The sequence below is a fragment of the Genypterus blacodes genome, unplaced genomic scaffold (genome assembly GCF_046128005.1).
Source record: "Genypterus blacodes isolate CSIRO-AG114 ecotype Tasmania unplaced genomic scaffold, CSIRO-AGI_Gbla_v1 ptg000022l_1, whole genome shotgun sequence".
Lineage (NCBI taxonomy): Eukaryota > Metazoa > Chordata > Actinopteri > Ophidiiformes > Ophidiidae > Genypterus > Genypterus blacodes.
The window spans coordinates 2,619,215-2,646,418 of NW_027466835.1; the positions used below are offsets into that span (position 1 = coordinate 2,619,215).

Genomic DNA, 27,204 nt, shown 5'->3' on the forward strand with positions numbered 1-27,204 from the left:
AATTTCAACACACAGGCAGTTATACTCTGCATTAACATGCATTTTGCCCAGATGGCATACAGTATCAGGGTACACATCACATTGGAAGGCTTAATGGGGCCTAACAGTCATGCGAATGACCACTTTCAGTGAATACAGGGATTAAAATTGTAACATTTCTTCTTGAGTAAGCCTGATAACTGAGAATACTCAATTTTAATGTGGCAAAGTAATAAGTAATAAGTAATATTTGTTACTTACTGTCATAAATCATTTTTATCAATTCTTCACTGACCCTTATGTATATTAATTAAACCTCAATAACACTTTGAGAGGAAATGATGAATGATGACAGTGCATTCTGGACAGGACATGCCCCAGATTGATCATTATGCACTCTCTCCCTTGGCCCCTGGAGGGTCCATCTCACTGATGTCCACTTAAGTTTTCAGAATAATGGAATAATGACACTTAAGATGGCAGCACGGATTCCTTGAGGGGGAATTCACTTTAAAATTCCACTGTGGGACCTGTCAGAGCAGAAAAACTCAGGCTAACTGAAATTAATGATGACCGTTATCTCATGCAGAGTGAGCCAGCATGATCAAAACCAGGAGGGCCTTGGCATTACACCTAATGGAATGCAGCCATCACTAGTGTTTGTCTGCATCTGTCAAACTTTGGTCAAAGACATGACGTGATGAAACACATAAAGCAGGGGTCGGCTGACGTGCGGCTCCCCCCCGTCGGGACGGGCTGGTCGTAGCGCGCACACATTTTTGTCAATATTTTGTACATCCTTCTTGCCATTCCCACACTTAAATAAAGCACTATAAGGCCAATGTCTACTGCAAAAACCTTGTTAACCACTTAAATTGTTTCAGTTTAGGCTCACTAATGTTGGAAAAACACACTTCCTATTCCTTTATATGTGCTTGTTATATCTAGATGCTGCAGCCTGTCTTCATGAAATGTTGAGTGAAAATGAAGTGCTTCATAGAAGAATTTGGTTGGTTAAGTAATGCCAGTGTCACACAGTGATAGAAAGCTCCACAGAGATTCTTATTTCAATTTCATGACTAATCAGGATAGATGTCAGAGAGGAAGAAACTAACAGTTTTCCATTTTTTTCACTTCAGTTCGTCTGTGCTTCTGTTGACTGTTTTGGCTCTTTATTTCTTCCTTTCTTGTTTTTTCTTTCCGCTATATTCTTTCCGCTTGCACTGTACATTTAACTGTCCCAGACACACAGACAGCCCTGCCATACACTCCTCAAACACAGCATACAAAACTGGCTTCTCACCAGAAGGTGTGTGTACACGTGTGTCTTTGTTTTATCTGTCCGCGCTGTGCGTTATCTTTGTCATCATGTTAATATCACTTTTATCTGCCTTATGCATGCCTTAAATCTGTGTGTGTGTGTATGTGTGTGTGTGTGTGCGTGCGTGCGTGTGTGTGTGTGTGTGTGTGTGTGTGTGTGTGCGTGTGTGTGTGTGTGCGTGTGTGTGTGTGTGTGTGTGTGTGTGTGATTGAGTGAAAGAGAGAGCAATAGATGTGATTTTATAATGTGGGCTTTGCACCAGTGTGTAGAGAGGTGAACAACTCTGTCCCTATTCTAAAATTGCATAGATAACTGTGTTGACATTCATTTTCTCTCAAATCTCAAAATGAGGCAAATGTTGCAAATAGGCAAGGTGTTGCTGAAAAATCAGTAGAGATGGATATGGATTAGATGGATTATATATTAGTGATGGTTCATTCTAAAGAGCCCTAAACAAGACAAACTTCATCTTTTGCACAGTCCCCAATGAACAATATACACAAACACAATGTACTGTCCTGTAATTATGTATTATACATATGTTGCTTCAAGCGTTGGTACTCTTAAAAAAAGGGGGGAACCAAAGCCCCAATTTTTTTAGGGGGGCACCAAGGCTTTAAACCACATCTGTATATGCATATATTTGCCAAATGTTGTGTCACATATTAAGTAAGATACAAAAACACACAAATGTCATCTTCAATGTCCAGCAGGTAAGGTACTTATGACTGTAAACTTTGTGACTACATGCTACAGTCCATTGTGAATGGGAGGCCTTCACTGATTGTTTCCCCCCAAGAAAACAAATGTCATTAAACAGAAAACCTCTGTGGATATACTCAAACACATTGAAACATTTGAATATTATACCCCTAAAAGGTAAGAAATTATGCTAAATTTGGAGTTTGGTTTGGAGTTTATGCACAGAGTATACTGCCTATCGCATATTCAGTATGCAATAGGATGTGTTGCCTGAGGGTTTAACTTGGAGGGATGCAGAATGGCCACAAGAAGGTGCTGTAGCCTTACACAAAAGAAAGAAGAACTATATAATGTTTATGTTTATGTCCTGGTGACATATATAAACCAATTATAAACCCATTTTCAGAGGGTTATAATGGTTTATGACACTCTCCAAATGCACTACAGCAACCCCATTCTGAAAAGCTTTACATATATAATCAGACGCTTTTGGATGCATTATATATGTATGTACGTGGCATATACAGTATGTACACAAATATTCATGTTCTGGATTTATTTATGTACTATGGGTATATAAATGTTTTCATATATCTATGCTGTATTTTTCTGTCTTTCTGTGTGTGTTTGTGAGTATGAATGTGTGTATGTGAGAGAGAGAGAGAGAGAGAGAGAGAGAGAGAGAGAGAGAGAGAGAGTGAAAGCGAAAGTTATACAATCGAAGCTTATATACAGTTTATTTCCCTACAAAGCCTGATTACGCTCGTATTTGCCCTGCTCCCTTCACACTGCCCCCCCCCCCTGTGGCTGTCGTCTCTTTGGTTTTGAGGTTGGATTTACTGTAGAAACTTATCGAACTACACAGTACTGCCGTGGTTTCAGTGATCTTAAAATGGGATTTATGTTCTGGATAATAATCCCAATTTGGCTAAAACAGCTGATTTTCAATATTGGGAGTTTGCATTGTGAACATTTTATTGTCAAAAGTTGTTTTATTTGTTACTATGATGGCATCTCGTGGTCATTAGTATGAATCAGTCTTGATTATGGAAAGTAAGTCCGTCACAAATTAATAATCATAGTAAGTTCACTTGTTACTGTATGTGTATGTGAGCTGAAGTCTTGGTTGTAAGCGTTCTGATGTGATGCTGATCAAATGAGAAATGATAACAGATGTCAGTGTAACACAGTAAGAATTGCTTCAGTGGTGTGTCTTTTCATTCTTTGGTTAAGCCCTCAAGGTTTACAATGGTCTAGAGATGAAGCTGATTGCTAGTTGCTCACTATCACCTGCTGAGAGGATGCAGTAATAGCAGTGAAAGCCTACTGTATATCACAGGGATCTGTTGTTGCTCTGCAGTTACATTTCTGCTTACCTGTCAGCTAGATGCTAGAGGGCTGAAAGAACGATCTGACAGCTTGTGCTTATACAAGTCAGAGAACAGACTGCAATACCGACAGGACAAACGGAGTGGGGGAGTTTCACAGGGCAATTTGTCATGACTGTATTACGTAAACAGCAGACCTGTGCACATTAATGCACATTATGACTGAAAATCTGCACAGTTAAAGGAGTAATATTGGAGGCAGTAACTTGAAGTTGACCCGAAAGAAAATTAATCCATTTAGACAAACTCAAACCTTCGTTTTTGATAAATCTGTACATCTATTTCCAGCAGACGGCCTCAAAAAGACAGTAACTAAAATGTCATGTTTACACATCAGTGTAGCAAAGGAGAGTGGAAATGGGTCACTGTGATTTATGCACGTGAAAACATTGAAAAAAGGTTTCAAAATACACCCTGAATAACAGAGTCTGAACTTTTTTCAAATGTCTGCTGGTGAAAACATGTTCAAAGACATTGTACACTGAGAAGTGCACCCCAAAGTCCAAAAACAAACCGGCACGTTTTAACCAGCAGTTATGACAGTAATTCAGACCCAGACTGTATATTGTTAGCATTATAGAGTGAGCTGTAGACTAAGATCGACATTAGGTGTAGTTCACTTGTTTTGATCCTTATGCTCTAGTAAAAAAGATTTTAAGCGTTATATCCTTGTTGCATATACAGATATGTAATCGATAACATCAAAAAAAAAAGATGTCTTCTTTATTATAAGAGAATTCCCAAAGGTGTGATCCACCCTAGTAGTTGCATGGTTTTGGTATTGAGAAACTCATCCATGGTTTTTAGCCAGGCCTTAAAGCGAATCATTTGCGCCCCACGTTAGACAATTTCAGTTTAGTTAAAAAGGAAACAAAGCTCCCCAGGCCAGATTAGGGTCGGTTAGCAGCTAACGGTGGTGTTCTGTGTTGAAGGTTGCCGTGGCTCAGAGGCAAGTCCTCACAGCTCTCCTACCACATCCAGCGGGCCCCATGGAGGCTCCAACGAAGAGATCTGGGTACTGCGCAAGCCTGTGGCAGGTAACTAAGCCGCACTGCGCTAAGCCCTGAAACCTTGACCCCTTCAGCTCCGAGCAGGGATCAAATAGTATCTGAGGTCCTCAAAAAAGGCTTCTTTCTTGAAACGTTTCTGCCCGGAAATGCCTAGAAATTGGCTGCGATTGCCAATGCAAGTCATTTGCAAATATCTCCTGAAGTATAATCCATTCATTCCAGATAAATGACAATGTTGTGTACAGTAGTCAGTATTTGAAGGCTTTCAGATACTCTTTGACCTGATTGTTTGAGAGTCTCCTATGTCCTCCGTCTGAAACTTAGCCGAACCCATTGGCTGACCTTATTGCAGCCATCTGCATGGTTCTATAGTCTATGTTCCTCTAGGGGTGTACAGAGGTCTTTTGTTTGTGTGTGCTATGGGAAGAGAGGGAAAGAGGAAGAAATGAGTGTGTGAAAAAGAGAAGTGTGTCTATACTTTAGTTCTGTGGCGTCTAATTCACTCAGTCACCCTGTACGTCCAATCATCAACCATGCTGCCCAGTGCATTTCCAAAGAGTCACACCTGCAGCCACGTGACTTTGAATATCAACTAAACCACTCAATGTGTGTTTGTATGTGTGTGTGTGTCTGTGTGTGTCTGTGTGTGTCTGTGTGTGCTTGTGTGCGTGTGTCTGTGTCTGCGTGCATCCATCTGTTGCATGTATGTGTGCAAAATCTGTACATATTGTATGCATGTGTGTTTGTGCGTGCGTGTGTGTGTGCGTGTGTGTGTGTGTGTGTGTGTGTGCGTGTGTTTATGTGTGTGTGTTTCAGGAGGGGACCGCAGCAGTTTGGGGAGCTCTGGCAGTGTGACCAGTGTGAGATCGTCAGGCAGCGGTCAGAGTGCTGGCAGTACTGCACATATCCTCCACGCACAAGCTGAAGGTGTTAAGGTACAAACACGCACACTCATGAAATCCAACTAATATTATTATTGTTACTGTTGTGTAATCACTTGTCACTTAACGAAAGGAAACCATTCAGTCATCCTACACCTATGTTTTTACCAAACAAACCCAGAATAGGTAAACTGCTACTCCAGCATGTATGTGCATCGCTTCATTGAGATGAAAAAAAGAAGATATGTGAAATGTGTAAATGTGTGTGTGTGTGTGTGCGCCTGTGTCTTTTACAGCTTCTAGCCACAGTTTTGTCGCAGTCAGCCAAAGCTAAGGAGCATCTGCTGGAGCAGTCTAAATCAGTGGACCAGTCTGCAGGTAGGAATGGAAACCGACTCACTCAAGTTTATAATGTATGTAAAATGACTGCACTAAAAAAATAGATTTTGTTTTACATGTACACACACACAGACACACAAATACACACACACACACACACACACAGATCTGGCTGGTTGCATAGACAGATGGCCAAGGCAGGGGATGTGGGAGGAAGTGTAGAAGTGCTCCAGTTTTTAAGCCTATTTAAACGGAGGAAAGCAGGCATGTGATTGGTTGCTTATGAGATCAATAATGGGGTGTGAACTGAGATCAATTGGAGGAGGAAGGAACAGATCAACCAGGGAGGGGAGAGTATCTGATGATGGGCAAAGATAAAGGTGAGAGGTTGAAGCTGATTTGTTACCCAACAGGCTCTGCCACCTCTTCTCGGACATCGAGCCAATCAAGCTGTCCACTCCACGAAGCGCCGCCCTACGATGCCACGGCAACTAGGAAGGGGGAGGGGCAATGCGATGGGAAGGTAGGACAGCCCCCAAATTCCCACAGATTGAGCCTTCTCTCACACAATCACCCACACACAACACAGTCACCATGATGAGAATGTAACTCCACATCTTCGTCTTCAACACTTCCACATCACGCACACATACATACAGTACATGTACGTACACCCTTACCCACACGCACATACACACACGCAACCACTCACACACTAAGATGATGTCCCAGCGGTTTCTCTCCCAACTGGCCTCGTCCGTGCTGCGAGTGTTTGGGTGCAGCCATGACACGGTGAGTGTGTGAGTGGAATGTCTCAAGCGTGTACAAATGTGTGATTGAGAGATCTTGAGAGAGAGAGAGAGGGAGACTATGCTGCTCTATCTGCAATCCATTGTCATTCACTCCTTTTAGTTGCAGCTTTTCTTCTTCCATTGCAGTATTTTACTTGTTTTGCTGTGACAAATGTGTGTATATTGATTCAGAACAGTCAGTGGTAGGTGCAATGCAGGCCTCCATAACTCTGGTTAACTACATGCGTGTGTGTGTGTGTGTGTGTGTGTGTGTGTGTGTGTGTGGCACATTATCATGTTAATGTCTCAGTTTCAAGCATGACAAACCAATAAGCATATTAAACACCGATGTATGTGTGCGCGTGTGTGCGCATGTGTGTGTGTGTCTAGGTGTGTGTGTGTGTGTGTGTGTGTGTGTGTGTGTGTGTTCCTCTGCCATGCAAGCTATGTTCTCATGGCCATCTGTTAGCTAGAGTCCTGATTCCTCAGCACTCAGCCCCCTAATGTTCCCCTCTACAGGGGAAAGAAGAAGAAAGATGGGAGGGAAACCCAATTAGGGTTTAAGGGACCAGAGGATGGCTGCAAAAGATGGATGATAATAGACCAAGAAACGAATACGGGAGGGAGGTAGAGTGGAGAAATATAGAAGAGAGGCATGAGGGATGTGGGAAACAGGGTGTGTAGCGGGAATTTATAGTAATATAATAGTAACTTAAAGTTACTGTATATCCAGCACTGGTGCTCTGTTCATGTCACAGATGTGCACTTACAGCAGGTCTCTGCTGTGAGTCGCTCACAATGTCGTCAAGTTTCCCACTGCTGTCTCTGACTGCAGTAAGCATTTCATAATCCAGTTCCTACAGTTGACCTTATACAGCCAGGCTTTGGTCATATACGTACATGCAGCTACACATAATATATATGTTTACATGCACTTTAACTACTTAAGCCTAAACACTACTTGGTTATCAATCAAATGTTTTTGATAGGACTAAACTCAATGATCCTTTCAAACAGAAAAAATCAAAACCAAATGTTTTCAGGTTCCCTGGGATAAAGACCATAACCAAGACTTTCCCCTGAGTGGCACTGAAGCACTGCAAGGGACAGGGAGGGGGATAGTAACTCATTGATTAGCAGCTACAGAGTGTTACTGCTGCTTTAAAAGGCCAGAAGCCGATTTTCAAATGTCACATAAATAAACACAAGCTGGAAAAACCCACTTCTGATTCGAGGGGTTGGGCTCTGACACATGTGGAAGGGTTTTTCTATAGTAAGCGTGGCCCCTGGTCAGCCTGACGTGGCCCTGCTGAGGGACAGTGGTTGTTGCAGAGCCAGAGATGGAGCCAGTGACAGCATACCCCCTCTTCTCTCCCGTAGAGCTCAGAGGCTGTTGTCCAATGGCTGAGCGACTTTCAGCTGCAGGTCTACGCTCCAAACTTCCTGGGCGCTGGCTATGACTTGCCCACCATTAGCCGAATGACCCCGGAGGTAAGGCAACTGAACCGTGACCTCTGAACTCCAGCAAGGTCACAGGCACCTCCAAGGACCACAACAGAAACAAGTCTCCGTGACTTTGCTTCGTGCCGTCCTTGATCATTTCAGGATGCATGTATACCATCTCCTCTAATACTTCTCAGGTTCTTGTTAAACCCATCCTGGTTTAACCTTTCAACTATCCACCTGTCACCACTACACTGGTAATCTTTGAGGGTAGTTTCAGTCCAAATGTAATCATCATTACTACACAACTTCTGCATCTCAGCACTTGTATTGTGGGTTAGGGTTATGGTGTATTTTTCATGCAGCACTGTAACACTTTCCTTTCCATTTATGATGCGATTTATGGCTCTAATAATACAAAAGCCAAACCAGGAGAAAGTACCATGTTAAGTCCCCACCTTAAATACATTATTGGCGTTATTGGTGTTGTTATTATTAACTGAGCATGAGACATGACCTGGATAGAGATGACTCAGACACAGCTGCTCTCCTTGTAGCCAGTGCTACTGCAGGACAAGCCCCATCCTTCTCCTTGATCCTCTTTAGGACCCTGCACCTTTCCAAGAGCCCCTTGCACCCTCACACCCTCGCACCCTTGCATCCTCGCACATTCCCTCCATCCTGGATGTGAACTCTAGTGTAGCACAGCCACAATACGATCTTCGAGAAAGAAAAAGCACTGTACGGTTGAAGTTGTTCACAGCAAGGCACGTTGGCATCTGCTGATTACTGTAATATCATACAGTAATTATGATAATAAACTAACTGCTTGTTACTCATATTTGTTTTACTTTATCACTTGTTATTATTTAATCCGAAAGTGACATCGATAAAAATAAACTCAGGGATTAATAATTTAAAAATGCACAAACATCTAAGGTCACCGTCCTGGTGACGAGAATGATCAGGCTGAAACAATTATACCAATTTCCTCTTTATACGTCCTGTTTTAAACTTGTAAACATGAATAGTAAAGATAAAGTGGATATGAAATGCACAGATGCAAAGTCTAAAAATAGCATGTGTAAATAATGGGTTCAGTCACAGCAAGAGAGGCAGATTGCATCAGAACCAAACACTGCACAGAATGGAAAGGGCTCAAAATTGAACGTGTAATTTGTCTTTTCAGCAAAAGATGGTTGTTGCCTGGTTTCTATGATGTACATATAAAATGTCTCCTCACCAAAAGTGTATAAAAAGCTACAATTAAATTCACTGTCACTAGAGGAAACTAGAGCTAAACTAGACCTCCTCTTCCTCTCTTGTTTCTCACCCTCACACTTTTCTCTCTTAATGTCCCGAGCTGCCCCATCCCAAGTCTTAGATTTAAGAAAATATATCTTTATCGCAAAGTCATATACCTCAAACTCTCAGCAATAATTTCCAACATTGCTGAAAGCCAAGTTCTCATATGTGGACACTGAGGCGTAATCCATCTTTTTAACACCAAAGTGATTTACCTGTGTCAAATCATTTACCTCTGAAATTATTCACAGATCACTAATATGGCATTGATTTTACATGTCATGGTTATTTATTTTTTTACTTACTGCCTGAGTGCTTAGTCGCCCAGTGCAGCTAACCACATTCAGATAAAATAGAATAGAATAGAATAGAATAGAATAGAATGCCATCAGTGTTACAGTAAAGCATGTTACATTACCATTACCTATTCAACGTCCCATTCACATTTAATATATGTAATACAAATATGTGTGTGTGTGTGTGTGTGTGTGTGTGTGTGCGTGCGTGTTTGTGTGAGAGAGAGAGAGAGAGAGAGAGAGAGAGAGAGAGAGAGAGAGAGAGAGAGAGAGGTAAGATGTTTGTGTGTTCCTGTGTGTCTATCACAACTACCACAAAAATAGTGTACACTAATCCAAATAAAACTTATATATTTATAATACTTTAATCTGCATTTTATGAATTTGTATCTCAATGTATGAACTTGGTCACTCAGACCATAAATAGTGCAGTATGAACTGTATGGAAACAAACTGGCTGGAGGAAGAACATTTAGTTGCTTGTGTTTGAGATGCTTCTTTTTCACCGCACACACACTTTCGCTTTGCCTCACCTGCTCACTTTTGTTATCGCTTATCATTTGGAGACATTTCACACACTTCCTCTACCTTCCTGTCAACTCAGCTGACTTTTCCAGTTTTCATCAAATCTCTCCCCAGTCCGTGTGTGTGTGTGTGTGTGTGTGTGTGTGTTTGTGTGTGTGTGTGTGTGTGTGTGTGTGTGTACGCGTGTGTGTTCTTGTGCTTGAGTTTTTTAGGGGTTACACTCTTGTGCCTTACTTGTGTGTCTCTCTGTGTGGGTGTGTTGTGTGTGTAGGATCTAACAGCCATTGGAATAACTAAGCCTGGCCACAGAAAGAAAATGGCATCAGAGATTAACAAGATAAGCGTTACTGAGTGGATTCCTGAGCAGAAACCTGTGAGTTAAGCTCAACACACCAAGCAGCTTTTACTGCATCGACTGACCTATTTGGGCTCATGTGCTTATTTACCAGAGAATGTTTCTGCTGCCCACACAGGCCAGCCTGGGGGAGTGGCTGTCTGCTATTGGTCTAAGTCAGTACCACCAGGTGTTGGTGCAAAACGGATATGAGAACATCGACTTCATCACAGACATCACCTGGGAAGACTTACAGGAAATAGGCATCACCAAACTGGGTAAGAGAGTAAATACAGTAAATACAGTATTCACCTGAGGGATATATTCTCTCTCAGTCTGAGCCTTAGAAGACACACACACACACACACATAAACACACAAAGAGTGAGCTTCATGTCCGCCGTAATAGCCAAGATGCAGTACATGCAGTGCCTGCCCAAAGCACCTGTGCTGTGCTTGACTTGTCCTGTCATCACTTGAGCAGCGTTTTAGATTTATTTTATCTGATTAATGAACTTTGTGATGAACACGATTTACAGGAACATGATGCCAGGTGCATCAATACAAATTCACATATCAACCATCACAAGAATATTATATCAAGTATAATGCTTTTGGATTTTTTGGCTCTATAATAGTTCTGTTTTTTATTTTGTCTTTCAACAGCAGAAGAGAATTAGATTAACTGTATGTACTGTATATGTGTGTTGGATAACAAGAAATCAGGGTGTCATATAATAGTTTTTCTTTTTTTTAGGAGTTTAATTTCAAATGCAAAACAATGCATTCTCATAACAAATCTACACCTTGTCAGGACCCTCCCTGACCCAGTGTCATGGGCGAAGGGGACTCCAGTCCAGCTTCCAAGAACAACCTAATTGATCCGACTCTATATTAGAGCGTTAAATGGTGCTCATTTAGATGAAATTATCTGACCAGGTTTTATTTCTTCATTAAAGCATTACCATTCATCATTTAAAATGTTCTGAGCTGTGTATGTTTGAGCTATGTATTTTACATTTCTTTCAGAAGTTGGAACTAGGTTATGGTTTTGTAGTTGCATTTGAAAGTTTTTTAGTCAGTGTTGAAGAAATCCACCCCAAAAAACTGCCTAGTTTTGAGAATTTTAAATCAATCAATGTCAATTTATTTATTATTATTATTATTTCACTTTTTTAGGAACATACAGGAGGGAAGAGAGGCATAGAGTTAGAGAGAAAAAGGAGAACTGAGAGTTCTGGATGACATCAGTGTTGTTGGTTCGATGACCTCGCAGGTACAATTTTTACGCGGTGATGCCATACAGCAGGGCAGGCAGCTACAGATCGCATCATAGGCTGTGGTGAGAGAAAAAGAGGGGGAAAAGGGGCACAGGAGGAGGGAGAGAGGAGAGAAAAAAAAAGGGAAATCCCAACCAAAGACCCAACCCACCCCAACCCCACATTCACACACCCCCACCCTGGCCCGCCTGCAATAAAGAAACCGGTGTTCAGAGAGGTGAAAGAGATCATTTATTTTTTCCGCAGTGTTAAATTGGCGTGAGTTGGGTGGGGTTCCATAGATGGCAATATGAGGAGAAGGTTGAACCTGCTTTCCCAATATTGTAAACATTGTGTTGAAGTAACCAGACCAGTACTTGTGTAGCCTCGGGCAGTGAAATAACATGTGGCTTAGGTTACAGTGTAGATTCGAACATCTATCACAGTTGTCCTTTACTTCTGTGTACATTTCAGACAATCTTGATTTGGAAAAGTGGACCCTCTGTACGACCTTAAACTGGATGAGAGCAAGACGAGCACAGGGACAGTGTGTAGTTTGCGTATGACTTTGTTCCACCAGTCCGTGTGTAGTTGGAGTTGCAGCTCAGCCTCCCAGGTGGCCCATATTTTAAGAATTTTAGAATGGTGTTATTGATAGCTGCAATAACACTATTCTGCAGTCACACAATTAGCTGAGTGTGCGATTTCCAGAAGAAACTACACATTATTTGAATAAATGTCTGAAATAAGGCTGAGCTTCTGTTTATGAAAGAAGAAAATATAATTATTTGTCAAATCAAATGAACAATTAGAGATTCAGTCCTTTATGATTTATGAATAACGAGTGCACTGTTTTGCATCTCATCCTGTCTTATCTGTCTTCAACTTCACCCTGTACATTTGGCAGTTGACAAAGCAAAGGGAGGTTTAGAGGGAGGATCACACCTGCTTGGCCTGGAATTTCAGGTTTAATTAAGTAACAACTATAATGTTTCAGCCGTTGTCGTGTACCTGTAGTGTTAAAGGGGAGGTGTGAGAACTATTCTGCACTAGGTGGGTGTTTTGTGCTGAAGTTTCCAAGGAGACACATCCCTCTAACATGTGAACAGATGATTATTCTCAGAACTATTCTATTGTGGTGTAGTGCCTCTTGCAGGCATATTTATTTATCTAAATTCTAAGTAACTACATGAATGTGACTTGAATATTATACTCAAAACAAAGACTTTACACTCGTGCTAATCCTCTTTGTTTGATCAGGTTGTGTAGATCTGATGTAGGGTTAGAAGACACACAAACACACCTCTATACACACATATGTACTCAATAAAATCTACTACAAATATTAAAAGCAAACTTACATCCACAAATTAAATTGTAATTTCCATCTGCAAATATCTAGGCCATCAAAAGAAGCTGATGCTAGCAGTGAAGCGATTGGCTGAAATGCAGCGCACTTCTGATGGACGGGGATCCATCAGAAAGAAGCCTCCACCAATCACACAGCAGCAAGAGGCCCTATCTATGGACAGCCCACCCCCAGATGGTGAGGACAAACTTTTTAATGATGAGAAATAATGTGTATACCAGCCTGATAATTACAACAATCTCATACAAGCCTTATTTTTGGGTAGAATCATGATCTCCTGTCCTATCCAGACTAATTTTACTAAATGTGTCCCATTTATGTCTATGTCTCTCTCCCCTTCACCAGAGGTCCTGTCTCCAAAGATGAGCACCTTTCAGGAGTGCGAGTTGAGCACTGAACTACAGAGTGCCATGACCCAGCCAGGCCAGGAGGTGAAAGCTCAGCGAACCCGCAGCCTGAGTAAGGACCATGATGAGGTGATGACAGGAGGTGGAGGTGGTGGGCCACCTAAGAAGGAAGTACGGACTATGAGGCAACAGAGCAGCCAGGGAAGCACCTCCTCCCACAGAGGCAAACACCGTCACTCCCACGCCCATTCCCAACCTGCACCTCCATACACACCCCCTCACACCCCCACCAAGACGCGGACCTCGTCTTCCTCCTCAACCTCCTCCGTCCAGAGCTCATCTTCACCGCAATCCAAAAACAAGCCCCCTCCCCAGCTCATCCAGGGGGAGAGGCCTCAGTCACCACGCTCACACCCTCCTCACTCTCCAACCCACCGTGGAGCTCCAGGTACACAGCCTCAGCCTCAGCCTCAGTCCCAACCTCAGCCTCAGTCCCAACCTCAGCCTCAGTCCCAAGCTCAGCCTCAGCCTCAGTCCCAACCTCAGTCCCAGTCCCAACCTCAGTCCCAGCCTCAGCCTCAGCCTCAGCCTCAGCCTCAGTCCCAGCCTCAGCCTCAGCCTCAGCCTCAGCCTCAACCTCAACCTCAGCTTCTGCCTCAGCCTCAGACCCAGCACCATCCACAGACCCAGGTCCTGGAGGTCATGGAGGACACCCAGCCCCAGGGATCTGTCCCACTTCTCTGCCTCCCTCCAGCAGCTGAGAACGCAGAGGAAGAAGGATCAGAACCCTCAGCACTTCAGAAAAAACGTTCCCACAGCCTGAACCGCAACGCAGTTTCAGACGGAGAGTGTGATGACAAGGCAGGGGAAGGGGCAGGTAGAGAAGGAGAGGTCAGCAGAGGTCAAGGGTCGGCTGTCATCAGAGTGGAAGGAGGCAAATATGCCACAGTGACCCATCGTGTTAGCCGCAGTCACTCTGTGCGCAATCAGGAGAAGATTGTCAACCGCAACCACACACAGTCGATTGCTCTTCGTCAGAAGAAGAAAGGCCCGCCTCCTCCACCACCCAAACGCTCCAGTTCCGCCATCTCCAGCTCCAACTCCAACCTGGCAGATGCCAACACGCCGCCACCTACACACACCACCACAGGAGGAATGCTGGACGTGCCTTACCTCCAGCAGCGGCGTGCCAGCGACTCTGGGGTGTCCACAGAAACAGAGGCTGTGGAAACAAACAGCGTGGGTAGTGTGAGGAGCATTGCAGCCATGTTGGAGATGTCTTCCATAGGGGGTGGAGCCAAAGGCATGGCGCTGCAAAAGAATTTTCTGCAGGTGTGCATGAACACAAAATTGTAGGCAGTAATATTGAAGTGTATGTCATAAAACAGACAAAAATGGTACTAGTCGTTTTCATAGTTGATTGAATGTGTGTTTGTTTATCAGGTGGGAAAAACACGTGATGCCATTGGTCTGGACGGCGAGGTGGTAAATAGACGGCGGACGATCAGTGGCCCCGTCACTGAGCTGGTAGCAGCTGCCATGCGGGAGCAGCCAACTCTCTCCGCTTTCCCTGCTCCTTCCAGCCAGTCTGAAGCCTCCTCACCCCTTATGTCTTCCTCCTCCTCCCCCCACCCTCCCTCCTCACCCCACCCAAGCTCAGGAGGTAGTGGCAGCTCATCTGAGAACCTGCCGTTTGCTGAGGAGGGAAGCTTGACCATCCGCCGCCAGGGACGAGGAGAAGGAGAAGGACAGGTAGCTATCTATATATATGTCTGTGTGTCTGTGTGTCTGCTACCATTTATCTTTGTAATGCTATCGAAATTAAATATGGCAAAATTTCCTGTAATATAATATAACTCTATACATAAATCTGTGTTCTGTCAGTGTTATGTTGTTTCTATGTGTCTATGTGCTTATTGTTGGTGCAAAAATTCACACTTGTCATGAATGTATGAATTTTCCGTTAGTGTGTATTTTGTGTTTGTCTGCAGGGGGATGGTGAGGATCCTCAGAGGGAGAGCTGCTACTCCCAAGAGGACCTCGCCAGGGTGGAAGCCACGGTGACCTTAAAGCGACGACCCCGCAGCTCCAAATCCTACCCCAACGGCTCTGACTTCACCCTCCAGGAGTCATCAACGGTCAAACGACGGCCCAAGAGCCGTGACAAGGAGCCGGAAGGCTTGGTGGACCTTGCTGGGGCAAACAGAGAGCCTGGCGTTACCGGACCAGCAAACACACATCCAGTACCCTACCAAAACGGCACAGCCTCCGTAAAACGTCGCATGATCTCAGATTTTGGAGTGACAGAGCAACCGCAGCCACAGCCACCACCACATCCTCAACACCACACCCAAAGTCAACCCCAGGTCATCACTGCTCCCTGTAGGGACGGTGTTGACCATGGAGCTCCAGTGGGGATTGAAGGAGGTCAAGTGAGGAAGCCAAAGCCTCCAGTTTCCCCCAAGCCCATTGTGGCTCAGATAAAGCGTCAAGGAGGCCCACTGACCCCCCCACAGGCCACCTCCAACAAGAGAGTCCCCCTTCCAGGGCCTGGGACACCTGGGAGCCCAGGTACGTGTGTGTGTGTGTGTGTGTGTGTGTGTGTGTGTGTGTGTGTGTGTGTGTGTGTGTGTGTGTGTGTGTGTGTGTGTGCAACCATACTACTTGTCAAGCACCTTTGATAGCAAGCAAGAGATACAGCCAGTGACCGTTGGATATCAGCAGGAATGAATGAATGAATTAATTAATTAACGAATGAGGCAGAATTTAGACAGCTATAATAAGAGCATCTTGGGAAGGGGTAATAATGATGTCAGGGTGTAGATAATAACTACTAATCTGCACTGGGCTTTTTATTCTGATTCACTGGTGGATAACTCGTTAAATCAGATGGTTGTTAGAGTTTAATTTCTTTGAAGAATTGACCCTCAAATGAAGAAATGCTTTCTAGAGACCAATGAATGCACAACAATTCCAAAGGACAAATTTTAAACTTCCACTCTTTTTTTCCCTTTTCGTTTTTGTCTCCTTGTGTTGCTAGTTGAAGGAAAGAAAATCCCTCCACCAGTGTCTCCCAAACCGGTGCCCCCACCCACAGCACCCAAACCAGCCAAGCTCATCCACTCCATGACCAGCCCCCCTTCTCCAACTCCAAACTCTCCCCTAGTCAAGCAACACCCTGCAATTGGAAGACAGAGCAGCTCCCCTCCCTTTTTCCCCTCTTCAAACACCCCTGGCACCCTGAGCACCAAACCTCCAAGCCCATCCGCCCAGAGCCCACACACCCCACAGACCCCTCCAACGCCCCAGACGCCCCAAACTCCCGCCACACCGAGCCCGACTCCACCACCGGTGAAGCCTCCTCGCTCTTCCATTGGAGGTGTTTCTGTGGACAGCGCAACTGCAGTGGGTGCGGTCATGGTTACAACAGCTGCCACGACAACAGATTTCACTGTGGAGTCTTTGGTGCATCAGAAGCTGGAGGAGACGAGCGCGTCGCTGGCAGCAGCACTGCAAGCTGTGGAGGATAAAATACTGCGGCAGGAGGAGTAAGGAACACACACATATACACGCATATACACACTCTTAACACATACAGGTATTAAGAGATAATGGAGAGTATGTTTATACATGATTCTTTTGTGTGTGTTCGTTTGTGTTTAGCTCTGTAGCTGAGCAGAAGACCACGGTCAGCATCCTTGATGACATCGGCAGCATGTTCGACGACCTAGCTGACCAGCTGGATGCAATGTTGGAGTAAAAATACTAGTCAGGGTGTCTCCATGGTAACACTGCATCAAGAGTGACTCAGAAGGCACAATGGGAAATACGCCTCCTTCCCACTAGATCTCTTCTCATCAGTTTATCCTTCTCTTCCTTTCTCACCCATCCCCCTCTCATTCTTTATGTCCTTGACATCATCTGTTACTACTCTGGAAATGCAGAAAAACTTCATGCCTTCTCCTCTTCCTCTCATCTCCTGCTGCTGAAGATGAAGATGAATGGTTCCCTCAGGCCTGGACAGAGATTTGGCCTGGCAGCAACCATGAGACATAAAAAGTGGAGAGTGATAAAAAAAAAAAAAAAAGATGCGTAAAGACAGAGATAATAAAAAGAAGAATGATGAAAAGAAAAAGAAACAATAAAAAGGACCAAAAACAAGTGATGAAGAGAGAGAAAATAAATATTTAGATGGTGCGATGAAGAATCAAAGTGGAGGAAACTGAACTCACATGGACTTTTGATGCTATCGTGGCAAACAATAAACAAAAATAATAATATTGATTGAAAACCAACTGTATAATGAATCATAGTTTGCTATGTGTACGTTCTAAGCATGGAGAGTTTATATCTACGGAAAAGTCCTGCATTAGCACAGTAATATATAACATACTGATAAATATGAATCTCTAGCTCTTTGGCTTGTCGTCTGTGTGGAATGGTGACCTCTGGTGTTGTGATGATGTAAATGACTTGGTGGAAATTTTATCTGTGACCAAATCGAGACTATTCAACTCCTGAGGCATGTGTGTGTGTGTGTGTGTTTGTGTCTCTCTGTGTGTGTGAATGTGACAGATGTGTGTGTGTGCACCAGAAGGCACTGGGTTCAACATATGGTATATCAAAATTCTAGGAGCAATTTATAGCCCTTGTGCTGGTTGCATCCATTAATTCTCCCTCATCATCATCATCATCCTCAGCTCACAAATGCACACACACAAACATGAGAGAAGCACAAAGACACTCACAGCCCTCGTGCACATACACACACACACACACACACACACACAGGAGCTTGCACAATGTAAAATAATATGAGAGAATGAGAGGAAGCTAGAATGAAAACTGAATTAAGGGTACAGCAGGTTGGTTTGGGAAGCAATGGTTAGATATTGGGGAACACTGCAGGGATGTTTCAGGAAGTGGCAAGCTTGGGAATGGGCTTTGGGGTGAGGTTTTTGCAATGTAGGTTATTGACAAAGTGAGTGTGAGGTTCAAACACTGCATTGATGGGTTGGTTCTCTGAAACCCTTTGCATAGGGTGCCAGAACCATGTGTGTGGAGAGTTGGTAGTTAGGTAGTTTGGTTCTTAGGGATCACACACACTATCCTTGGTGAAATGGATTTCAAGCTTGGAAAAACTTTTTTAATAGAAACCTTTTGAGTTCTGATCCAAAAATACACACACAGCGTGAAGCATGGACCTTAAGATGTTCAAAATCTAAACTGCAATGATTAGAGATCATTTAGGTCGCCTAATTTCTGTTTTGAGGTCATAGTTTAAGTTTATATTTTCAAGAATTCCCAATGCCTGTGTAACATCTGATCAGTAATTTTCATGAGAGGACGGAAATCTTTCCTGACACTTGATTGTTGCAACCCTTCTCTTTCATCCCACGCTCTCCCAACCACCCACCTATGTTGCCATGACAATCTACATCATCATCCTCAGCTCATCATTGGCATGACGATGGCTACTATTCAGCATGTTGCCATGATGGTGTGTTGCTGAGATGAAGCCGCATCGTGGTTTAGCTGCAAGACGCTGCAGAGATCTGTGAAGCTTGATGGTCTTGATGGTCAATTTTGAAGCTCTGTCTGGTGAGAAAGAAAATCAAAGTTTCCCCCTCCCATTGCAGATACACTCCTTATATAAATGAATATGAATCCAGAGAACAGTTGTGCTATTTAAATTATGATAGATTATATATACTGTATATAGTATATATATGGATATTTGCAAAATAAGAAATTATTTATGATGTGTGTTATCCTGAAGACTCTTTTTTAGAGTTCAAAGCAGATCTAATCTGAATGCTTCTCTGTGCTTTGTGGCCTGAGTTAATAAGTCAGTGTAGAATATCATTTTGGGATGTTTCTTTTTTCCAGCAGCTTTTCTGACTTTTTTTTATTTTTCATTTATTATATCCACATGTGGCATCGTGTAAAATACAAACACTTCTTGTTCACATATCTTTTATATATTTTTTAATGCAACGTTTCATTGAAACATGTGCCTCGCTTTGTGATTTTGGTCTGACAATAGAATACATGGGAACTCTCTTTTTTCTTTTTTGCTATACCATTAGATATATTTCAACCTTCCCAAAGTGACATGCGATACTGTATTTTACATATGAGAAAAACCCAAGTGACCCACAGTTAACACCTAGATTCACAGAATTCCATCTTTACTCTGAAACTAAAAACCCCATGAAAAAGCTTAAGCATTTGAGGTGGTTCATGACTGATTGTCTTTTTTAGAAAAAGTCAAATAATACACAAATATGGCTACGTTCAAAATTATTCACTGAATCGTTCATTTTAACATAGATGTGATGAATGGACATGGATATTTGCATTTTTCTTGCCGTGGTGAGAAGGTCAAAGATCAAATCAGGTAGCTATATTTTCTCAGCGTTTATCATCTGAGTTTTGATCATTATGTAATTTATTTTTCCAGGTTTCACCATTATGCAGTGTCTGATTGGCTGCTATGTGTCTTTTTAAAGCAGGATAGCTCAAACATAGTTCTTGTAAGAATCCAATTGCTCTTTGCTCAATAGCTGCACAATGTATATTAAATAGATGGTAACTATAGCAACAGCCAATGCCTCATGCTATGTTACCGGTTTCCTGACATAGACCAAATCATGAAATTGACTTCAAACTAAATTTTAAATAATATATGACGATTCTTCTGTGTCCTGTGGTAACTGGCGTGTAAGTGTGATAATACACTCTGACCTGTCATAGAAAATAAGAGACTTTCACTTTGTGGTCTGCTTTGCCTCTACATCGTCTTATTATTAGAACACCTTGTTGTGTATTATTCATTTCATGGTTTTTCATTTACCTGCTAGACCAGTCTGTTGAGGGGATGTGGCTCAACAGAGGTTAAAGCTCAGGTTTAGTTTCTTTGCTTGCTATAGCCATGCCCATGTTCCCTAATCTCCCTCTCTCGCATCTGAAATCCAATCATTCTTTCTTTTATACTTGACATGTGTTGTTGTAGCAGCATTTTGTCCTCCTTCTCCTCTACTTCTCATCTTTGACATCTCTGATGCTGTACTCATTATTTTGAAGTATGTTTGGGTGTGGGGGACAAGCTTCAAAGCTGAAATATTGCAGATGGTTAAAAAGCATAGGCAAGGCAAAATGCTGTTGGTTTGATTTCTCTACAGAAGAAGAAGAAGCCGAGCCTGTGCTTATATACAGAGATACTGGTCTCCTTACGCTGCAGTGACTGTATGCAAGTACTGTGAGAGTGTGTTGTGTTTTGCTGTGCTGTTGGCTGTGACAAACATATGTGCGGAAGTTTTACGCGTGAGTGTGAGTGTGAGTGTGTGTGTGAGAGTACGCCTCTATGTGGACAGTGGTGTGCTTGCAGTGACTGCATCTTCTGGCCATTTGCTCTGAATAAATAAATGTTCTATATAAAGTGATCTGTCTTCTTCTGCCTCCTTTTTTGTTGTCATTCCATATATCTGCCCCAAACCCCATAGAACTGACTTGTTGCAAAAATCTGATGAATCTCAAATTCTACAAATTCAAGGAGGACTGTTCGATGTAAATAGCTTAGAACACCACACTTTTCCCTGTTACCTATCAAGTTTACAGCATGTTGAGGATAGATCAGCTGACATCATGACAGCTGTGCTCACCGTGGCATGCTGGAGAAACACAACAAGTGACTTCTGGTTTAACAGAATTGAAACATTTATTGGATATTCCAGGTACACTGAAGTGAAAAGTGTGTCAGTCAACAAATGATTGCTAGATGTCAAATTTCTACAGTACTCTTTGATTGAGCTTTATGAGCATGTGCATTATTAAACTCAACCTCAATGAAAAGTTTAATGTGATGAAGAAGCTGGAGTCCAACACACCATGAAAAGCAGAAGGTTGGCTGTTTGCATTTAACATTGCTAATTATCAGCAATAGATAGCTCATGCAAAGACATGTATAAATGAATGTGTAAATGTTTCCACAGACAGAGCAAAGAAGAAACGAAAGAGAAAAATAAATAGAGAAGCAAACCTCAGCTTGAAATAGGGAATGATGTTCTCCAGTTCACTGATTATGTGTGAAAGGTCTGCATGTAATTCAATTGTAATTTACAGCATTTAGCAAAATGTATACAAGAAATTCTATGTAACTAGTGTCATCTAGTGGACAAGGCTGGCCATACCATTTTTCTAAATCTGAGATGTTGAATTGCGTGCTTATTGCAATTCACTGTGGAATGGATCGAGCAGCCTGTTGTGTTGAGAGTCCAGTTGGGCCTTCTTGGAGGATTTAGACAGATTTGTGCGCTGGTGAGTTGATCACAAGGGCAAGGCCTGCAGAGCTTCAAATCTTTTGGTCCAAGTGGGGAGATTTGGAAGTTTGTCGACAGGGAATTGAAGAAACAGGAGGAAACCGTTTGCCTTCTTGGTTTGCAATCAGGATCCAGGTCGAGCAATCAAAGAAAAAAATCTCGCCAGCAACAGATTCAGAGAAAAGGGTGTTCACTGAGACAAGGCCTTCCAATCGTCTTCAGAGCAGCAATGGGAGAGAGTTCTGGGTTCACTGGATTAGAACATCCAGGGCAAATTCTTAGGTCTCCTTTCTGCTTTGAGTGGAGCTGGAGAGACCAAACTCAGATTTTTCAGGGCTTTTATACTGCAAATGACCTCACAGGCAAGGGTTAACCTTTTGGCCAATGTCGCCGCAGCTGAGTCTATGACATCTTCAGATCAAGGAGTGAAGACAGGGTTGGTCCACTACAACTCTTAGGATTACAGTGTTCTGGTCTCGTGAACAAAGGACCACATGGCCTACCACAGGGTCTTCAGGGTTGGAATGTGACTCTAGGCCCCAACAGAGATCATCGGGCCAACAACACTGATGTCATCCAGGACTCGGCGTCTACACTACTGTGTCATGTTTACACAACCTTAGGCGGCCGTGGTGTTCTGCTGTTGCCCTGTCTGTCATCCTATTGTTTCAATTTACTTGAACATTAAATTGCCCAGTTTGCTTCAGGGTCTCAGTTCTCCTTTCACTCTCTCTGTCTGGTTCTCTGCCTTTCTTCCCTCCTGTGAGTTTATAAAAGAAAAAAGTAAAATGATAATAATAATAATAATAATAATAAATACACAACCTGTATCTTGTATATTGATTGTAACGAGTTTTGCCCAGGTGACCCTTAAGTACCCTGTTAAATCTGTGGGAGGGGCCTGCACAACTCAAGGTATATATTCTGCTCAGGAAGAATCTTACTCCAGTGTGTGTTTAACTTTTGTGGGTGTCTGAACTACTGGGTTCATCTTGATTTGGCTAAGTACATCTACTTCCTTACCAGGTTGCTTTTTGCTGTACTTTGATTGCTTAGCAGTAGTGCTTTAATCATTAGGCTATTGTTGGTATCGTTGATACTGTCTTTGATTGTAACGAGTTTTGCCCAGGTGACCCTTAAGTACCCTGTTAAATCTGTGGGAGGGGCCTGCACAACTCAAGGTATATATTCTGCTCAGGAAGAATCTTACTCCAGTGTGTGTTTAACTTTTGTGGGTGTCTGAACTACTGGGTTCATCTTGATTTGGCTAAGTACATCTACTTCCTTACCAGGTTGCTTTTTGCTGTACTTTGATTGCTTAGCAGTAGTGCTTTAATCATTAGGCTATTGTTGGTATCGTTGATACTGTCTTTGATTGTAACGAGTTTTGCCCAGGTGACCCTTAAGTACCCTGTTAAATCTGTGGGAGGGGCCTGCACTCCTAGCAGACAATTTGCAATTGGCAATTAGTGAAGCAGTCTTTACTAAACTTTCATTCAGAAAGCGCCAGCTTTCAAGCGCCAGGCAAACGAAGGCTAGGCGAACAAAGGCAACAGGCGACTTTTTCAAGTGCGACTTCTTCCAAGGGCGGCCTTCTTCTCTGAGGCCCCTAGTAATGTACTGTACTGTATATCTTCTACTAACCATGTGCTTTATTCCCACTCTCTCCTCTCGGCGGCCACACAGATACTGGGTCAGGCCCAGATGTCGTGACCCCACCAATCTTATCTACCCTTCTCTCTCCACTCATGTTGAGCAGGTGGTGGCAGGGGGGCTGTGGAACTGCCAATCTGCTGTACAGAAGGCTGAGTTCATCTCAGGCTACGCATCTGTGCTCTCCCTTAACTTTCTTGCTCTTACAGAGACTTGGATCACCCCAGAAAACACTGCCACGCCCGCAGCTCTGTCTGATGCGTACTCTTTCTCTCACACTCCCAGAGCTGCGAGGCGGGGTGGTGGTACTGGCCTGCTAATTTCCAAAGACTGGACATATTCTCTTTGTTCCCTGTCACAATTCTCTCCCTCCTCCTTTGAATTCCATGCTGTCACTGTCTCTCATCCGGTCAAGCTCACCATTGCTGTTGTTTATCGCCCACCAGGCCCATCCGGGGACTTCCTAGAGGAGCTCGACACTCTTGTCTCTCACTTCCCTGACGACGGCTCCGGCCTCATCCTTCTTGGCGACTTCAACATCCCGACTGAGAAACTTCACCCTCTTGTTTCTCTTCTTGTCTCCTTTGACCTAGCTCTCTCCCCATCTCCTCCTACCCACAAGGCTGGCAACCAACTGGACCTCATCTTCACCAGGCACTGTTCTAGCGCTGACCTCTCCGTCACTCCTCTACATCTCTCTGACCACTACTTCATGTCCTTCACTCTCTCCCTCTCCTCCCCACCCACCCAATCTCCCCCCACCCGCATGATCTCTTCTCGTCCCAATCTACGCTCTCTCATCCCCACTGATCTCTCCTCTTCTGTTCTCTCTGCTCTCCCTGCCCCTGAATCTTTTTCTCTTCTTTCCCCTGACACTGCCACTGATCTTCTTCTCTCTACCTTGTCCTCCTCTCTGGACAATCTCTGCCCCCTTATCTCCAGGCCTGCACGCCCAACTCCACCGGCCCCTTGGTTGTCGGACTCGGTGCGCACTCAGAGACGGAGCTTGAGAGCGGCTGAGCGCAAATGGAGGAACGGCAAACTCCTGGAGGACCTTCATGCATTCCAATCGCTACTTTCCTCTTTCTCCTCCTCTCTCTCTGCTGCTAAAGCTGCCTTCTTCTGCACGAAAATTCAAACCTCTGCTTCCAACCCCAAAAAACTCTTTCAAACTTTCTCATCCCTTCTCCAACCCCCACCCCCTCCTCCTTCCTCCTCTCTCCTCCCAGACGATTTCGCCAACTTCTTCGACAAGAAGGTCAACGACATCCGATCCTCCTTCCATCATCCGCCAGCAGTCCTGTCTCTACCACCCTCTCCATCATCTCCCTCTCTGTCCCAATTCTCTCCCCTCTCTGCCCAGGAGGTCCTCCAGCTCATCACATCTAGCCGCCCCACCACCTGCTCTCTTGACCCTGTCCCCTCCTCTCTCCTTCAGTCTGCTGCACCGGATCTTCTTCCCTACCTGACCCACGTCATCAACACGTCTCTGGCCTCTGGCTCTTTCCCCTCTGCTTTCAAGACTGCTAGAGTCACTCCGCTTCTAAAGAAACCAACTCTTGACCCTTCAGACATCAAGAACTACAGACCGGTATCCCTTCTACCCTTCCTATCTAAAACTCTTGAACGTGCTGTCTTCAATCAACTGTCCCTGTACCTCCACCAGAACAACCTTTTGGACCCCCACCAGTCCGGCTTCAAGGTGGGCCACTCGACTGAGACGGCCCTCCTGGCAGTGACCGAGTCACTCCAAACTGCCAGAGCGAACTCTCTCTCCTCTGTCCTGATTCTCCTGGACCTGTCTGCAGCATTCGACACGGTGAACCACCAGATCCTTCTCTCTACCCTTGAGGGAATGGGTGTCTCTGGCTCTGCGCTCTCCATGTTCGCGTCCTACCTGACAGGTCGCTCCTACCAGGTAACACTGAGAGGTTCTGTTTCGAAGCCACGTAGGCTCACCACTGGGGTTCCGCAAGGTTCGGTCTTGGGCCCTCTTCTTTTCTCCCTCTACACAACATCTCTTGGTTCGGTTATCCACTCCCATAACTTCTCCTACCACTGCTATGCTGATGACACCCAGCTGATTCTGTCGTTTCCTCCTTCTGACGCCCAAGTGGAGACGCGCATCGCTGCTTGCCTGGCAGACATCTCGGGGTGGATGTCGAAGCACCACCTGAAGCTCAACCTGGACAAGACTGAGATGGTGTTTCTCCCAGGGAAGGGCTGCCCGCACCGAGACCTGGCCATCACCATAGATGACTCCGTGGTGACGTCTACTCGGACCGCGAGGAATCTGGGTGTGACCCTGGACGACCAACTGTCGTTCGCGGCAAACATCGCTTCGGTGACGCGTTCCTGCAGATTCCTCCTCTACAACATCCGGAGGATCCGTCCCTTCCTCACCGACAAGGCAGCGCAGGTGCTGATCCAGGCTCTTGTCATCTCCCGCCTGGACTACTGCAACTCCCTCCTTGCTGGCGCCCCGGCTTCCGCCATCAGACCTCTGGAGCTCGTCCAGAAAGCTGCTGCTCGTCTGGTGTTCAACCTTCCCAAGTTCTCCCACACATCTTGCCTTCTCCGTTCTCTACACTGGCTCCCCGTAGCTGCTCGCATCCAGTTTAAAACTCTGGTGCTAGCCTACAGGGCAGTGAAAGGAACAGCTCCTTCATACCTCCAGGCTATGGTCAAGCCCTACACCCCCGGCCGACCACTTCGCTCTGCTGCCTCCAGGCGACTGGCTGCCCCGGCGCTCAGCGGCCCCTGCTTGCGATCGATGCGGTCACGGCTTTTCTCTGTTCTGGCACCTCAGTGGTGGAATGCTCTCCCGACTGATGTCAGGACAGCGGAGTCGCTACCCATCTTTCGCCGCAGGCTGAAGACCCATCTCTTCAAGAAACACTACCCGGATCCTCCCTCTTAGGACATCACCTACTCTGTCCTAGCTCTTCTGATGCTCTTGTTTTCTAATCTTTCATTTCTAATCTGTCCTTTTGTTTTTTGTTTTTTTTCTCATTCATCATAGTACCTAACTTATTGCACTTCTACTCTAGCTCTAGTTATGCTCTTAGCTGTTGGTTTAGGAAGGAAATGCGCTTACGATTTCTTGTGACCTGAAGTTCTTTTATCTACCTTTGTTGAACACACTTATTGTAAGTCGCTTTGGATAAAAGCGTCTGCTAAATGACCGTAATGTAATGTAATGTAATGTATCTGGGTTGTGCTACACACATCCAATCAGACTAGCAGTAGTGGGATATGGTGGCCCCACTACCTTTACTTTGACACTGAACCCAACTATTTATCTGACAACGCTATAAACAACCCGACTGTGCAAGCCAATGGCCACAGTCACCGTCCCCCCATCTCCTTCCACATCTTAGCCACGTGTGTATCACATCCCATAGTTCCCAATAAACATTTATTTACTTCTCTGTCTGTCTCTTTTACCCCCCTCTTTCTCTATCAAAAGCAATCTCCAAACTGCATGTGCACTGTCATGTCAAATAGCAAAAAAAATAAAAAATACAACGAAAGTACAGTCATACTCTCCTGCAAATACAGACTGTAAAGAACACTAAAGAGAAAGAAAGAGCTTGGCCTTTGATGGAACCCCCTCCTCAATTATGACCATCAAGATGGCCGACCTGACGCCAAATAATAACAAGTACAGGACCAATACACTTTATGCTTTGAATTCAAACATATGCTAATATTGGTGACACAACTACATTTATTAGGTATTTTTGTAAATGTATGCCAAAATGCATAGCCTTGTGAATGAATCCACAATGAAGCCAACAGAATACATACTGAAACACACAAACTATACTTTCATTATCCTAGAATTCATATATGAACCTGCAAGGCTTTTGGAACAATTATCATGCATTAACTGAAAAAGAACGGGAAGAAGAAGCAGAGAAAGAGGAGGAACAAAAAACG

At 44.1% G+C, this 27,204-nt stretch overlaps 1 protein-coding gene across 4 annotated transcripts in view; it reads left to right on the forward strand.

The window, feature by feature from the left end:
- The window catches only part of caskin1 (CASK interacting protein 1), a 68,515-nt gene extending 47,786 nt beyond the window's left edge, over positions 1–20,729 (forward strand). The window contains exons 12-24 of one of the 4 annotated variants that reach the window (XM_076142879.1): positions 4,323–4,427; positions 5,217–5,335; positions 5,578–5,659; positions 6,034–6,143; positions 7,792–7,902; positions 10,252–10,353; positions 10,454–10,592; positions 12,975–13,118; positions 13,287–14,620; positions 14,732–15,040; positions 15,256–15,859; positions 16,329–16,836; positions 16,952–20,729. In XM_076142879.1, coding sequence (XP_075998994.1) covers positions 4,323–4,427; positions 5,217–5,335; positions 5,578–5,659; positions 6,034–6,143; positions 7,792–7,902; positions 10,252–10,353; positions 10,454–10,592; positions 12,975–13,118; positions 13,287–14,620; positions 14,732–15,040; positions 15,256–15,859; positions 16,329–16,836; positions 16,952–17,048 — 3,764 coding nt within the window. In that variant the 3' untranslated portion in view covers positions 17,049–20,729. The remainder of the gene's footprint in view (positions 1–4,322; positions 4,428–5,216; positions 5,336–5,577; positions 5,660–6,033; positions 6,144–7,791; positions 7,903–10,251; positions 10,354–10,453; positions 10,593–12,974; positions 13,119–13,286; positions 14,621–14,731; positions 15,041–15,255; positions 15,860–16,328; positions 16,837–16,951) is intronic. The other 3 variants (XM_076142880.1, XM_076142882.1, XM_076142881.1) reach the window with 3 other exon arrangements.
- The last annotated feature ends 6,475 nt before the right edge of the window (positions 20,730–27,204 follow it).